This window comes from Panicum virgatum, chromosome 5N, assembly GCF_016808335.1.
Source record: "Panicum virgatum strain AP13 chromosome 5N, P.virgatum_v5, whole genome shotgun sequence".
Taxonomy (NCBI): Eukaryota; Viridiplantae; Streptophyta; class Magnoliopsida; order Poales; family Poaceae; genus Panicum; species Panicum virgatum.
Genome location: NC_053149.1, coordinates 7,714,177 through 7,730,253, shown reverse-complemented (window position 1 = coordinate 7,730,253; position 16,077 = coordinate 7,714,177). Strand labels below are relative to the sequence as shown.

General features: G+C 43.3%; 1 protein-coding gene, 1 long non-coding RNA gene and 1 pseudogene across 7 annotated transcripts; 2 read left to right on the top strand and 1 right to left on the bottom strand.

Moving 5' to 3' along the window:
• The first annotated feature begins 256 nt into the window (after positions 1-256).
• LOC120675173 lies at positions 257-2,691 on the top strand (annotated as a pseudogene).
• Positions 2,692-3,064: 373 nt separating this feature from the next.
• On the bottom strand, positions 3,065-8,775 carry LOC120675177. Of its 3 annotated transcripts, none has more exons than XR_005675254.1 (5): positions 8,230-8,775; positions 7,133-7,315; positions 7,008-7,055; positions 6,074-6,389; positions 3,065-5,679 (listed from the first exon to the last, which is right to left on the bottom strand). It is a non-coding gene; the product is annotated as an uncharacterized LOC120675177 (long non-coding RNA). The 3 variants fall into 3 exon arrangements; XR_005675255.1 differs by having other exon boundaries at positions 4,997-5,555; positions 5,644-5,679; positions 7,133-8,775; XR_005675253.1 differs by having other exon boundaries at positions 4,997-5,679; positions 7,133-8,775.
• A 135-nt stretch (positions 8,776-8,910) lies between these two features.
• On the top strand, positions 8,911-11,601 carry LOC120675174 (putative 4-hydroxy-4-methyl-2-oxoglutarate aldolase 2). 4 transcript variants are annotated; one of them, XM_039956282.1, is made up of 4 exons: positions 8,911-9,051; positions 9,172-9,223; positions 9,479-9,577; positions 10,896-11,601. In XM_039956282.1, the coding sequence occupies exon 4, from the start codon at positions 10,918-10,920 to the stop codon at positions 11,422-11,424; it is 507 nt and encodes a 168-aa protein (XP_039812216.1). In that variant the 5' UTR covers positions 8,911-9,051; positions 9,172-9,223; positions 9,479-9,577; positions 10,896-10,917; the 3' UTR covers positions 11,425-11,601. The 4 variants fall into 4 exon arrangements, with proteins under 4 accessions (XP_039812216.1, XP_039812215.1, XP_039812213.1 ...); XM_039956281.1 differs by having other exon boundaries at positions 9,172-9,300; XM_039956279.1 differs by having other exon boundaries at positions 9,172-9,577.
• Positions 11,602-16,077: the final 4,476 nt, after the last annotated feature.

Below are 16,077 nucleotides of genomic sequence, written 5' to 3'. Positions count from 1 at the left end.
GAAGAGGATTTGGCGGGAGAGCAGGTGACCGGTGGGCACTTGCGTAGTGCGTTCGAGTTGGTTGGTTGGTCGGAGGCGCGCCGGAAACGGATCGGTTCAGAAGCACGCGAGAGCGGGCATTCTGATTTCTGTGGCCCAGCCCATTGCCAACGCAATAGCCCAGCCCGTTTCCGGCACAGCCCAGCCCAGAGAGGCCCATCCTCCCGTTCCTCTTTTATCCGGGCCTGGGCCCATCTCTGCGAACCACCACGTCCCGGCCAGCGCCTGCTCCGTGCCTCTGACCTCGCCGGAGCAGCGCTGCTACTGCTGTATCACGATGCCGCCGCCCCGGCTGGAGTCCTCCATCCTCGCCGCCGCCGCTGCCGCTGCCGCCTGCAGGTTCAGGAAGCCCATCGCTCGTACGTATCACGTCTTCCTCTCATTGCCCGAAATACTCTCCTCTCCTGCGATTCCACTACACGATGCAATATTCCATCCAACAGCAAACGATTTCCCCCCATATTTGTTAAATTTCTAATGAAAGGGACTACTTGGCCGCAGGTACTCATGAACCATGTGCAGTTCTTAGGAGCCTCGGCGTTATTGTGTCGTGCCCACCAGCTGTTCGACACAATGCCTCAGAGGGGTCACCACCCATGGGCTTGCCCCCGTGCTTCCGCCAAGGTGTGCTTCCGAGTGGGTACTTGTTTGGATCGCTGAGGTTTTTCCATTCCAGTGCTTCGGAATGTTCCAGCGAGGTCCGCGCCAGTGAAATCCTGAGAACTCTCAAGTCCATTGGTGGCAGCGGCAACGCTGATCTTGGCGATGCTCTCCGTCAGTTTGCGGATAAGATGGACGAGGACGTTGTCCTCAAGGTCCTCCAGAAGCAGCGGTCCAACTGGCAGGTCGCGCTGGCGTTCTTCAACTGGGTGGCAGGGCTACCTGGCTACGCCCATGGGTCGAGGGCCTATACTGAGATGCTGGACATTCTCGGGCGGATGAAGAAGATCAGGCTCATGAGGCAGCTTTTCGATGATATCCCGGAGGAGCGGTGGGTGGTGGTGGTAACCAACAGGATGTTTGCCGTGCTGTTGAACCGGTATGCGGGTGCACACAAGGTGCAGGAGGCGATAGAGGTGTTCTCCTTGAGGAAGGACTGCGGGCTTGAGCTCGACTTGGTTGGCTTCCAGATCCTTCTGATGTCGCTGTGTCGGTACAAGCATGTTGAGGAGGCGGAGGCGCTGTTCCGCGAGAAGAAAGGCGAGTTCCCGCATGTCATAAGGAGCTGGAACATCATACTGAACGGTTGGTGTGTGAAGGGAAGCTTTAGAGATGCTCACAGGATTTGGAACGATATCATTGCATCCAAGGTTGAAAGGGACCTGGTCACCTATGGTACATTCATAAAAGCACTGACCAAAGATGGCAGAATTGGTCCCGCAATGAAGCTGTTCAATAAAATGTGGGAGAAAGGCATTAATCCTGATGTGGCGATCTGCAACTGTATCATTGACCAGTTGTGCTTCAAGAAAAGGATTCCAGAAGCACTTGAGATTTTTGAGAGATGAACGACCGGTGTTGTCTGGCAGATGTGGCTACATACAACACTTTGATAAAATACTTATGTAAGATAAACCGGATGGAGAAAGTTTATGAGCTTTTGGATGAAATGGAAGCAAAGGGATGCTCTCCAAACACTAGGACTTACTCTTACATTATGAAGACAACTGAAAAACCCAAAGATGTCATAGCTTTGATGCAGAGGATGGAGCAAAGTGGTTGTAAATTGGATTCTGATACATATAACTTAATATTGAACCTTTATATCAATTGGAAATACGAGAAGGGAGTGCAGCAAATATGGGATGAGATGGAGAGGAGTGGATCTGGTCCAGATCAACGATCATTTACTATTATGGTTCATGGCCTTCATTCCCAAGGAAAGCTTGATGAGGCTCTGCAGTATTACACAACAATGAAATCGAGAGGGATGATTCCAGAACCAAGGACCAAGATACTGGTGAAATCTATATATATGAAGAAAGATGGGGCTGCCACAGAAGATCGGTCTGCAAATATGACAGGGAAGGATCTAAAACTGGATCCACTATCAAGACTATTCCATGTTCATAAATAGTTTGCTGTCAGATTTTGCTTCTATTACCTGAACAGAGGATTGCTGGGCACATATTTTGGGTTGGAAGAATCTCTTCAAATCAGTTTCCAGATCACAATGGCAACATCCTGGGCTACAATAAATCATCAGCAAAGTGTATTGGCATTATGGTATCCCAGAAAGTTTTGCTCAGACTTTCAATGTGAGGGTATGTTTTTTTATGTCTGATATGGATCAATTGCAAGTACTGTATTGCATTTGCATGCTTGCATTATATAGGATATGTGGAATGTGTACAGATGTTTGTTTATTCATCTTTTATGCGTGGTTGTGTCTACTTTCTAGTTGTTGCCAACATATGCAGCAGCAGGTGGCTTCAACCGCTCAGAAGCCCAAATGAAGAATGGCCCAGGAACTTGCACCTCCGTTTTCTTCTGCTAAATTTATCGATCGTACAGTGCCTGGCTATGCAGGAACTCATATCTAGTACACAAAGAGTTCTGTTTCTCCATTTCCACAATGCTAATCCTGAATTGTTCTCAGGTAAGCTATTGTTTGTTGCTAATTTGCTGCCACTTCTCTTTGCTGTTTCTTCACCGTCCTCTGTCTGCATTTTTTTTGTACATAGTCCGCTATTCTTATTTGAGAATTACTTGATTAAAGATAATAATTCTGTTTACGCCCTTTAAAGAATTGTGTTGATGAGAAGGAATGATGGGTTTCTCTTTTTCTAAAAGAATTGTACTGATCAACTATGAAATTGGAATATACTATAGGAAAACAGGTGGTTATGAGAGATAATCATACTTGCAGCATATACTTTTCATCCCTCAATTCTTACACAGAATTGCACTATCAACTGCGCTTTCATTTATGCCACACTGCTCACTATCAAAACGGTGCAGAAACGACCAATGTAAACAAATAAAACCACACGGTTTAGACTGGTGGCATCTGTATGTTCAATGATTTTACAGTAAAGAATGCCAACAGAACTCAGTTAGTTTGCTTATGCAACGAGGGGAAAAACAAACTAACTCATCTTTCCATGTCAGGCTCCATTTGTTAGAGCAGAATTGGGTAATTTGTGAATATAGTTGAATCAAAAGTTTGCCTCAGACTAGGAAAAGAATCTGGTAAATCTCCATATAGCTAGAACATGTTCCTAAACTAGTTTTAAAAAATCCCTGAAACCGGGAAAAAGGTCAAAGTCCAAACCATACTTGGAAAGCGGCTGCCAGCCATGTCAAAGTCAAAAACAGAAGCAGGCAGCGACGTCTACCAAACCACGAATCAGATGCGATGCATGTGCATGTTGCATGTATTAGCACGCATCCATCAGGATTAAACAAAACATCATGTAAGCTGCCCTGCTCTGACCGAAGAAAGGCAAGGCCTGTGTCTGGCAGCAAGATCTTCGCTAGCAGCAGCCCAGCTCCACCATGATCATTTATTCACGTACCCTTTCACGGGATTAGTCCACGATCTAAGTAGGGATTAACAATACCATGATCATCGATCGCACAAGAAGCATCAGCAAAATCAAAGCAACCACCAGCACATGGCGATGCGCTCGGCGATGGCGAGCTTATTACTGCTGTTGCCGCCGCTGCTATCCGTCGTCTCCATGTCCATTTCGGCACCCGTGGCCGCACAAGCCGGCGACGACGAGGCCACTGCGCTGCTAGCGTTCAAGGCCGCAGCGGTCGCCGGCGGCGCCTACGATGGCGATCCGCTTGCCTCGTGGAACAGCAGCGGCGCCGGAGGGTGGCTCTGCAGCTGGGAGGGGGTCAGGTGCGGAGGAAGGTACCGGCGAGTGGTGGTGCTGAGCCTGCCCTCCCGCGGCCTCGCCGGCACCCTGTCCCCGGCCGTCGGGAACCTCACGTCCCTGCGGATTCTGAACCTGAGCTCCAATTGGTTCCAGGGAACCATCCCTGCAAGCGTCGGCCGCCTGGCACGTCTGCAGACGCTTGACCTGAGCTACAACACCTTCCACGGAGGGCTGCCTGCCAATCTAACCTTCTGCGCCAGCTTACTCTTCTTCGACCTCAGCAGCAACCGGCTCCATGGCCGCATTCCTGCTGAGCTCGGCCGCGATCTCGCAAACCTTCAGAAGCTCTCGTTGGCGAACAACAGCATGACTGGCGGTATCCCAGCATCGCTAGCCAACATGTCATCTCTGTACCATCTTGATCTGGGTACAAACCAGCTCGAGGGCCCCATCCCACCTGAACTCGGCAGCATTGGGGGCTTGCGCTTCCTCTACCTCAACATGAACAACCTCTCAGGTGTGCTTCCACACTCTCTGTACAATCTGTCCATGCTGCAAGAACTGTCCGTAGTTAACAACTCGCTGGCTGGAAGTATTCCTGCAAATGTTGGCGAAAGGTTCCCTAGAATCGAAGTTCTTCACTTTTCTGCCAACCAGTTCCATGGAACTATCCCGGGTTCACTCTCCAACCTCTCTGCTCTCAAGGATCTTCAACTCGTGCAGAACAGTTTTAGTGGACACGTTCCTCCTGCTTTGGGGAGACTGAAAGGTCTCGTTTCCCTGAACTTGTTTAGCAACAAGCTGGAAGCAGATGACAGGGGAGGGTGGGAATTCATCACTGCACTGGCAAACTGCAGCCAGCTTGGGTTCTTGGATCTTGAGTACAACTCCTTCAGTGGAAAACTTCCCAGTTCAATTGCAAACCTGTCGACGACTCTCCAATTACTTGGTGTGGGAGACAATAGGATTTCTGGGTCTATTCCATCCAACATTGGTAATTTGGTTGGTCTGCAATCACTTGGGATGGAGAATACTTCCATATCCGGAGTGATTCCGGAGAGCATTGGTCGGCTAGAAAACATGGCAGTGTTAGAGATTTATAACACTCGCTTGTCAGGCCTCATACCTTCGTCGCTAGGAAATCTCACGCAGTTGAATGTACTTGCTTTATACAGTTGCAACTTGGAGGGGCCAATTCCAGCAAGCTTGGGAAACTTGAAAAATATGTTTGTCCTTGATCTCTCAGCAAATCGACTCAACGGATCGGTTCCTAGAGAGATCCTTAAACTTCCTGCACTTTCCTACTACTTGGATTTATCATACAATTTGTTGTCTGGGCCACTTCCTAGTGATGTTGGTATGTTGGCAAACCTTAACCAACTGATCCTGTCAGGAAACCAGTTATCTGGCAGCATACCAGATAGTATCGGAAATTGCATATCGTTGGAAAGGCTGTTGCTGGACCAAAACTTGTTAGAGGGAAGCATACCCCAAACTCTGAAAAATGTAAAAGGTCTTGCTCTGCTGAACTTGACAATGAACAAACTATCTGGCAATATTCCTGATGCCCTTAGTAGTATTGGTGGCCTGAAACAGTTGTATCTAGCGCACAATAACTTATCCGGTCTGATACCCTTAGGTTTACAGAATTTGACATTCTTGTTGAAATTGGATCTGTCCTTCAATGATCTGCAAGGTGAAGTACCAAAAGGGGGTATTTTTGCAAATGTAACTTACTTTTCAATCTATGGAAATGATCAGCTTTGTGGTGGAATACCTCGACTTCATTTAGCTCCATGCTCCATGTCTAATGCTGAAAAGAAAAAAAAGAAATTGTTAAAACCCCTTGCGATCACCCTAACAACAATTAGTGCAGTTATATTCTCAGTTTCAGTAGTTGCTCTTATTGTGTTGATTCGTAAGAAGGTTAGGAAAAGGCATGAAAGTCAACTCATATCCACAATTGAGGAACGGTATGGAAGAGTTTCTTATCATGCATTGTCAAATGGGACAAATGGATTTTCAGAGACCAATTTGCTTGGACAAGGAAGCTATGGCATGGTATATAAATGTACTTTACATGATCAAGGCACTACAGTAGCCGTAAAGGTGTTTAACACACAACAATCTGGGACTACTAGAAGTTTTATGGCTGAATGTGAGGCACTGAGAAGGGTGCGTCACCGATGTCTGGTAAAGATAATCACCTGTTGCTCAAGCATCGATCACCAGGGTCAAGAGTTCAAGGCGTTAGTTTTTGAGTTCATGCCTAATGGTAGCCTAAATGGTTGGCTTCACCCAGGGTCTGACATGCCCACTCGGGCAAATTCTCTTAGCCTAGAACAAAGGCTACACATTGCTGTCGGTATCATGGATGCTTTGGACTATCTTCATAATCACTGTCGGCCACCTATAATTCATTGTGATATCAAGCCAAGCAACATCCTCCTCGCGGAAGACATGAGTGCCCGAGTTGGAGACTTTGGAATATCAAGAATCCTTCCAGAAAGTGCCAGTAAAACCCTGCAAAGTTCGAATAGCATAGCTGGAATAAGAGGCACCATTGGTTATGTTGCTCCAGGTAATTCAAATAGTTATTTTTTGGTATTTGTACATTATTCCTAGTTCTTATATAAACATGGTGTCTGACTTTCGGTTCCTTGCACAATCATAGAGTATGGTGAAGGTTTTTCTGTCTCAACTCATGGTGATGTTTATAGCCTCGGCATATTGCTGCTAGAGATGTTTACTGGAAGGAGCCCAACGGATGAGATGTTCAATGGTTCTTTGGATTTGCACAAGTTTGCAGAGAATGCACTTCCAGAGAAAATATGGGATATAGTCGATCCGGCAATATCGATGCACACAAATGGCTATAGCAGCACTATAAGAAGTGGAATTCAGAATTGCTTGGTTTCTGTTGTTTCTCTTGGAATATCATGCTCGAAGAAACAACCTAAAGAGCGGATCCCGATACAGGATGCAGCCATTGAGATGCATGCTATTAGAGATTCGTATCTAAAGTTTGCCGGATCTCTTTCGATGGAGAATGGAGTAATAGTACCAAACCACAATGATTTTCCACAACAGTGAATACATTGCACTGAAAATGGGCAAGATGCCTGCAGGTGATCAGCTTACCTGAAATAACTGAAGAGGTACATGACACTTCAGCTTTATGATTCTTCCCTGCATTTGTGTACATTGGATGTATGGAAGTATAAATTTAGAAGACGTGTCAAAATGGATTAGATCCAGAGATTTACCTGTTGTCTGTATGACAAATTTTTGTAGAGGATTCAGTAACATGTATGAGTCGAAATACAATCAATGCTCCGCCAATTCCAGATAGCATGATTGGAATAAAATCTCCTCCATTGTTTTTTTTTTCTCAAGCACGCGTCCATTGGTTATGTAGCTCCAGATAACTCAAGTTATTGTGTTGCTCCCTGTAGTTTGCTCCATGGTACAAACGACATTTGTGATCAGTTATATTTGTGCATTTTGTAGCATAAGGGGTAGACTCTGAGGTGTCAACTTAGAGGCCTGCTGGATTTGCATTAGTAATAAGTTTGCCAAGGATTCCCATAGTGGGGAAAACAACTCTTAGATGTAGCCCAAGCAAACAATCTTGCTGCATGTTGCATCAAATGATAGAATTACAAGGAGCAGAATCAAGGATTATTTGGTTTCTGTCTTTGGGTTTAACATCCAATACCGTATGGTGATGAGATGCAGACTGAGAGATGCATTGCTGGATTGCTGTTGGCAATTTTTCTTACCTATTGCTTTTCCTGTTAACTTGAGAATATAGTGTTTGTAGTCAATGCAAAAGCAATGACCAGAACTACTCTCTTGATGTATGTAGTTACTTGAAAAAAAATTGGAGCCATATATGGGATTTGGATTAGATTTTCTTTCAATATGTTTTCTCCACCAGTCCGAAAAAGACTAAAATGTATGCAATTTTTACCTCCATAAGGTATATCGACAGAAAATCATCCAATTTTAAGTTGTAAACACACATTTGTGAGACAAAGGTCAAGCAAAATGAAATATAATTAGTCAAGAAGTTATACTGGTTGGAGCAGCACACTAATTTCACATTCCAAACCAAGCAATACACCTGACGGACACATGACATTGACACCCGACTACGATTCCGTCATGGAAATTGACACCCGACGACAATATGATGACAGGCACAGCTACAATTCTTCTTAGCAGTTAACGCCCAATTAACTGTACAGAAGCCAAGCCACAATTCATCTATTCCCCCTACCGGATAAACTGAACTACAACTCCCAGCACCAGTGCACCACCCAACAAGCAGTAGAGGGAGGAAAGCCAGGAGGAAGCTAACTTGGTGACGGCCTTGTCTCGGAGACGGCATGCTTGGCGAGCTGGAGGGCGACGCCGAGGAGAATGGAGGCCTGGATCTCGCAAGACGAAACAGTGGGCTTCTAGTTTGGAGGTGGGTAGGCGGGCGGCAACCAGCTCCTCCTAGTCCTCGAAGACGTCGCTGATGAAGGAGCCGCTTACCCACCTTCGCCTTCGACCGGCGTCTTCTTCTCCGCCGTGTCGGCCTTTTCCGTGGGCTTCTTCAACGACGCTTGGCTGTCCGCGATGGGCGCCGCTGCTGTGGTTCTTGATGATAGGATAAACTGTGGACGGACACGGACTTTGTTTGGGAGAAGAACCGTAGAAATTTGTTAGCTTTCGAAATTTCAAATTGTTGCTTTGCTGAGCAAAGAAACTCAAAAAATCGTAGTGTTACCGATATTAGTTATGTTTCAGCACCTGCAAAATTGCTTCATTAGTTCTTCGTAACTTATATTCTAGAACAGTTATCTACAAATATGTTGTATAAGCATTTTTCAAATTGTTGTGTACAAATGGCTCAGAAACTTTCAAAACAAACAAAGATAAAAAATTGTTGCTTTGTATGATTGTCTCCCTCGTCTGAGGATTGTTTGGCTGAATATGCACGCTGGAAAGTTTTGAGGTGCTTTTTTACGTTTTGCAAATTTCCGAAAATCCCCTAGCGCAAAATGGGAAAGAAAAGAAAAGAGCGGCCACCAGCCACGGAAGACGCCACAGCCACCGGCCCACCGCTGCCGCTCTCCAGCCGCTAGCACCGACGACAACTGCCCAGCCAAGAGCGGTCGATCGAGGCGTCGTAGAGGTTCGCCTGTGATGCCTGCTCTCCCCATCGATCTTCCTCAAATCTTCCTACTCTGCACCTCCCAATCCATTCTCGCCGCCACTTACTTCCGCCGGCGGCCGTCCCGTCTGGTGTCTGCAGTCTGCTGCTGGAGGCGTGCACGCCTGCTCCACCGAGCGGCTTCATGGCCTAGGTAGCAGCTCAAGCTTCGGCGGCGGCTGTGCCCGGCCGGCCGCTTCATCCAACGACTTGATTGCACAGGCCCAGATTGTACCCTCCTCAAGACTTGAGTTTGCCCCAATACTCTTCCCCCCATCACAGCCCAAACTCCCAATCGATGCCCTTCTCTTTTTGTTTTGAAAGATTAATCGATCCCCTTCTTGGACGGCTATTTTTGTTCCGAATCATTTTCACCACATTTGCATATTATCTTTTCAAATTGATGCAGAAGCTGCCCGCAAAGCCATCCCCGGCTACGGATCGATTGTGGATTGGACAACCTTTAGGCGAATTTGGTTGTGATCTGTAGTCTTGAGGCTAATTACAGGTCATCTGCTGCCTAACTTTTCTGTTCTCCTTCAATTACTTTGTGCATTGCTCTGAGTGCTGAGATGTATGGTTCTGGTTCGCTTGCTTCAACTGACTAGCCAGATTGCACCACTGATCCCCAAGCTTTTCATACTCCGATTGACCTGCTAACCTGTAGGTTTTTTTTATTGTATGCCAGTCATGTACCAATTTCCCCCCAGGTTGCATATGTTTGATTCTTAAATAAAATTCTACGTTTTCTTGGTGGTCTACAATCACTAAGGCAAAACATTTTCTTGCTAACCGTTTTGTTAGTGCTATATGACCAAATGGATGAGTATATAACAATAATTCAGCTTTTTCCTTGATGAAAATCATAAAGTGGGCAGATATGTGTATGCTAGTGCCATTATTTTCTGAAAGCCTGTACTGGATGCTGCATAGGTTTCCCTTAAAAATAAAATGTTGCCATTTTCTTGCTTGATTGTGCATGTTCTTCCTCTTATTCACCCTTTGCACCCAAGCTGTTTCCTTGTTTCTATTTGCTGGAAAGAAAATCTACTGACCCAACCTCGAGGACAATATGTAATGTTAGTCCTGCTAGATAGAATCTCCTGTGGTGATCCAGCAACCTTTTATATGCTTTCCTTTTTCCAGTTAGAGCCATGATTAAAAAGGCACACATCTCGGTCTACTCAAGAGTACCTGCTTCCAGCTAAAACTGTTTCTTGTCGGACATAGTAGTGTGTTACTTACAGGCTGCAGTATGACAATGTCTTTTTTCCTCCTGCAGTCCTCACTGCAATGTGTGGTATTTTTAGTGTACTTATATCGCTAGTTCCCATTCAAGTTGCTGCACCCTACTATGACTCTACTAGTCTACTGAAGTTCTATAAGCTTCAGACTTTTGGGCTGAGGTGAATATCTCATTTGGGGTTTTGGGGCGGAAGATAAATCGCTCCAACTCTGCATGCAAATCTAAGCTAGAAGAAGATACAGACCCTAAGTCATGATAAATTGATGCCTGTGTTTGCATATAACATTGGAGCAAAATTTCATGGACATCTTGCTGGAACTTCTTATCGGCTGTCTTTTCTTCAGCTAATGAGACAGATATGTTTATGTTTCTCAGCTGAGGCTATTTTTTTCTTCTATTGATTATTTTTTTTCATGGAAGACCGAACCTTATGTTTCTTTAAATTGAGATTACTTGTTGGAGTATAATAGGAAAATGATTTTCTTGTTGTGTTCCGTAGCTTTTTGAAACTTTAGTCATGGAGAAAATCCCTGATGCTCGTTAAGTGAAATTTCAACATTTTTCCATCTTCTAATGGCAGGCAGAACAGAACAGAACCTAATATGGCTTCCTTGCCATTGGCCACTGCCGAAGTATGTGACTCCAATGCTGGTTTAATTCTGAATGGCGATCTTCGTGCCCTCCAACCAATCTTCCGTATCTATGGAAGGCGACAGAGTTTTGCTGGCCCTGTTGTGACATTGAAGATCTTTGAGGACAATGTCCTGCTCCGTGAGTTCCTGGAGGAGAAAGGTCATGGCAGGGTCCTGGTGGTCGATGGTGGTGGGAGCACGCGCTGCGCTATTTTGGGCGGCAACCTTGCTCAGCTAGCGCAGAACAATGGGTGGGCCGGTATTGTGATTAATGGTTGCATCAGGGACGTCGACGAGATCAATGGCTGCGACGTTGGCATCCGCGCTCTAAACTCACACCCCATTAAGTCGAACAAGAAGGGTGTCGGTGAGAAGCATGTCCCTGTGACCTTTGCAGGAACCAGAATTTGCGATGGCGAGTGGCTGTATGCTGATTCGGATGGTATCCTTATCTCAAATTCAGAATTGACTGTGTAGACCTGTTCCATCCGTATCCAGCGTGTACTGGGCGCTTAGGAGGGCATAACCCATGTCATGTTTGTGTTATATATTGTCTGAACTTTATTTAACTAGTATTCCGGTTGAATCACATGACTAGTGGGAATAATTTGTATTTTCATAGTTACTAAGTATTTTCAGTTTGTCGTTTGTAAATTTTTTTCTAGCTTCCCGGTTTCATAGATATAATTTATTATCACGGCCACTTTCATTTCTAGGAGTAGGAGTTACAGGATCAAAGGCAAGGCATTTCCAAGTTCCAGCGTTTAGCAGACCACAAACTTCCCAGAGTTTCAGACATGTGAATTTTGACAAAAATGGGCATCTAGCCATGTTTCAATGACAATAGTCTTGGCTCTTGAAATTCTGAAAAGCTGATGTCTGGGTGACAATAAATAAAGAAATACTAGACCTTTTTGTGAGATGCATAAAAACTATGGAATGCTGTATTTCATTCAATTCGTGAGTAACGTCAAGAGATCATTTTTATGTCTGTGTTGTGATCTCTGTGTGTGGGAGAGAGACATAATATCAATAATTCGGGTGTGGAAGCGCCAATAAAATTTCTCATTCCCTTAGTTTGATAGTGGTACTATCAAATCTTTGGGCGTTGAAGACATATCCTAAAAAAAATCCTAATAAATTTTGCAAAATCCAAAACACACATATATAAATAAAATAATACTAATTCTAATATCTCAGATTGTGATATAACAAGCACCGCAAAAGCATTGCATGGATAAATCTACACTCAAATCTTTGGAAGATTCTACATGGGAACTTGTTCCAGAAAACTAAAGAAGCAAAGATCATGCACCGTACAAGTTAAGAGCCATGCAAGAAGAAGCAAAGATCATGTGCCGTATAAGTTAAGCGTCGTGCAAGCCAACGCCATGCAAGTTAGCGCCATACCGATGAAGACTGCGCCATGTCGATAAACTTGATAATTTAGATAAGAAGCAGCGAAGGCCTCAGCGCTGTTCGCAGAACTGTATAAGGGGGACGTGCTTCACAGGACGAAGACATCTGTAGGAGAAGCCAGAGCCTCCAAGAGCGAAGTCTCTGCGAGAGCATCTAAACCCAACAAAATTCCTTGTACTGTCCCTGTAAGATAACCACCAAGTCTGTTGTATAAATATCTACTGTAAGGTAATCTTTCTCTTCTTTGTTTTAATAGTTTGGGGGTTTTTCGAAGGGAAAACCATATGTAAGCTTGTTTGTTTAATAAAGTAGTTCTCCTTTAATTTTCCTATATCTGCTGGTCTGGTTATGCGCTTTAAAGTCTCTATGCTAGGGACGCTATAGGAGAAATCTTACGGTAGTTCTCATTTGAAGTTGAGTATGGCAGTTGAGAGAACGACGTAGCCGTAGAGAAGTATTCTCTTCAGGTAGAATTGCATGGGGACGACAAGATTCTAGGCTGCATAGTTATGACCGTAATATCTCGGGAAAGGAGGCTGCTTATTAAATACAAAGTTGCGATAAATATGGTGAGTCCCGAGTAGAGGATATTACACCAAATTAAAAACACACTGGCTATAAGGTCAGTTTCGCCAACTTGGTAATATAAAATCAATAAACTCCAGAGCATATAAAACAAAATCTTCAATAATTACAAGAGAACAAAAAATAATCCTAAGAGCCGCATATTTTATCAGCCGCATATTTCGAGCGAGAGAGAGAGTTCAACATCGCAAGATGCTTGCAGGGCGCAAACTCAGCTGTTGCCCTGGGAGACGGCTTGCTTTGGAGCTCTCCCGGGAGCGAATCGGACAAGGCTGGCGGACTCCTGCGCGTGCTTATGGAAGACGTCGATGACGATGACGACGGAGTTGGTGACGGTTGGCGGCGAGGCAATGGACAGGGAGCACGGGAAGGAAGACTGGAGAAATTCCCCTTCTGCACGAGAGATGACGGATGTGGGCTCAATGGCCCAAAATCTATGGGCGTGGACCCTGTGCCTACTGCCTATTGCCTTGTACACTGAAGGGCTCGGCCCATTTCATTACCTGGGCCGTTAACAACTCCCCACATCTCAAGGATTTTTTTCATTTTTGTATTTAAAAAAATTAAAATTTCAAAAATATATGGCGATTTCGAAAAATTTCAAAACTATACCCTGTCGCCCCTTGCCTGGGCGACAGGGGGCCTGTCATCCTCTGATTGGGCGACATGGCCTAAATGTAAAAAAAATTATATTTAGGTCCTGGCGTCCGGGATGCATTAAATAGCGAATTTTTAAAATAGATATAAAATCGTAGAAAAATCGGAAAAATACAAACTCAACTGTTCTGGATTCTATGAAATAAGATCTACAACTTTTGTTATATAAAGTTTTTCATTTGATCAATGTATCTTGCTCTATTTTAAATACTAGTTTAATGCACTTTTATTTAAATCACAAGATCCATCCTTTGGATGCATGTCATCTTTGGCCAGAGTGTTGCATATGGTAAGCATAGGCTTGTAACAAATTGGTAGGCCCAGAAAACATTTCTAGAATAAGTTTTTAAATTAAATCTTGCAATATGTCTAGTTTAAATGAGTTATTTATCCATGCTGCTATACTGAGTTTTAGAAGCCATAACTTTTACAGTACCATTATTTTATTTCCTAAGAGCTACAAAAAAAGTTTGGTAAATTTTAGATAAGCACAACTAGACCAAATGAATTATTTCAAATTTTTCTAGGTACAAGAACTATTTTTCTTGATTTAGTGCATTTACCTTAGTCATAATTCATTTGGTCTAGTTGTGCTTATCTAAAATTTACCAAACTTTTTTTGTAGCTCTTAGGAAATAAAATAATAGTACTGTAAAAGTTATGGCTTCTAAAACTCAGTATAGCAGCATAGATAAATAACCCATTTAAACTAGACATATTACAAGATTTAATTTAAAAACTTATCCTAGAAATGTTTTCTGGATCTACCAATTTTGTACAAGCCTATGCTCACCATATGCAACACTCTAGCCAAAGGTGACCTGCATCCAAAGGATGGATCTTGAGATTTAAATAAAAGTGCATTAAACTAGTATATAAAATAGAGCAAGATACATTGATTAAATTAAAAACTTTATATAACAAAAGTTGTAGATCTTGTTTCATAGAATCCAGAACAGTTGAGTTTGTATTTTTCCGATTTTTCTACAATTTTATATCGATTTTACAAGTTTGCTGTTTAATACGTCCCGGGTGCCAGGACCTAAATGTATTTTTTTTTACATTTAGGTCCTGTCGTCTAGCCAGGGGGCGACAGGGGTATAGTTTTGAAATTTTTCGAAACCACCATATATTTTTAAAATTTTAATTTTTTTAAATATAAAAATGAAAAAAATCCCACATCTCAAACTCAGTTTACGAATTGTGCTAAAAAAACTCAACCGACCGAATAGAGATGCTGCAAGCCTGCAACTGTGCTTCAGTTTGGTGGCAGTTACATCAATAATTAAAATAAGCAGAATTACTGAACAAACTTTTAGTAGTTCAGTAATCGGTGAGTCTGAACATTATTCAGTAATTTAGTAAATTTAGTTCAGTATTTATATATACGGTAATACTATTCTGCACCGTAGATGACCATGTTCAGTAATTTAGTAAATTTAATTCAGTATTTATGTATACTGTAATACTATTCTCCACCGTAGATGACCATAGCTCACTGGGTGGAAATGGTTTGACTTGCCTTGATCAGCAATTTTGGCTCAACCCTCAGTCATTATCTGAACAATTTTACGCTAACATGCTACTCCACTAGTTTGATTGCTAAAGCCCGTCCACCCTAAAACATTGTCAATCTATATATAGTGATTGGGCTTGTCTACAGTAATTTGGAAAAGCGAAACAAAAAAGAAAACAGTAAGAAAAAGTGAGCGATACAAAATTACAAATACCAAGGTTGAAGTTGGAGGTCTGAAGGTCTGCATCTGTGGGAACAAAAAACAACGGCTACAACCGAAAATTATGGCGTGTGAAAAATGGCAAGCAGACAATGTCCAAGTCAAGAGTGAACGCGCTACTATGCGATAACAACTGCAATATTTTGCAAGCAAATAAATGTACATGCCGGCCATGATGGTGCATCAAGGCTTAGCATATACACTTAGCATCAGCAGGCAGAATTGACTAACCAGGTAGTACCCAAACACCAATCACTGACCTTGGATGTCCGATTGATGGTCCTCACATACTAAGGCCGTGTTTAGTTACGCTCGGTAAAGTTTTTGAAAAAGTATTTTTCTATGTTTGAAGTACTAAACATAGATTAATCACAAAATAAATTACAAAACTCGTCTGTAAATCGCGAGACGAATATAATGAGCATAATTAATCCGTCATTAGAAGTTGTTTGCTGTAGCATTACTGTAGCAATTTAGCGTCTGATTACGTCCTAATTAGGTTCATTAGATTCGTCTCGCGATTTAAAGGCAGCAGTCGCAATGCGTTTTTTATTTCGTCTATATTTAAGTTTCCATGCAGGTGCCGGAAAAAAATTTGAAATTTTGATTTTTTGAACTAAACACGGCGCAAAGCAAGTAACCAATGGTTCAAAAAGAGCAAGTAACCAACAACCATGCCGGCTTGAAGTTGAAGGCCAAAAGTGCGAGTCTGCATGACTCCATCTGTGGGACC

Bases quoted from the DNA above. Each gene is read 5' to 3' on its own strand.
- LOC120675174 (XM_039956282.1), top strand. From the start codon at position 10,918: ATGGCTTCCTTGCCATTGGCCACTGCCGAAGTATGTGACTCCAATGCT.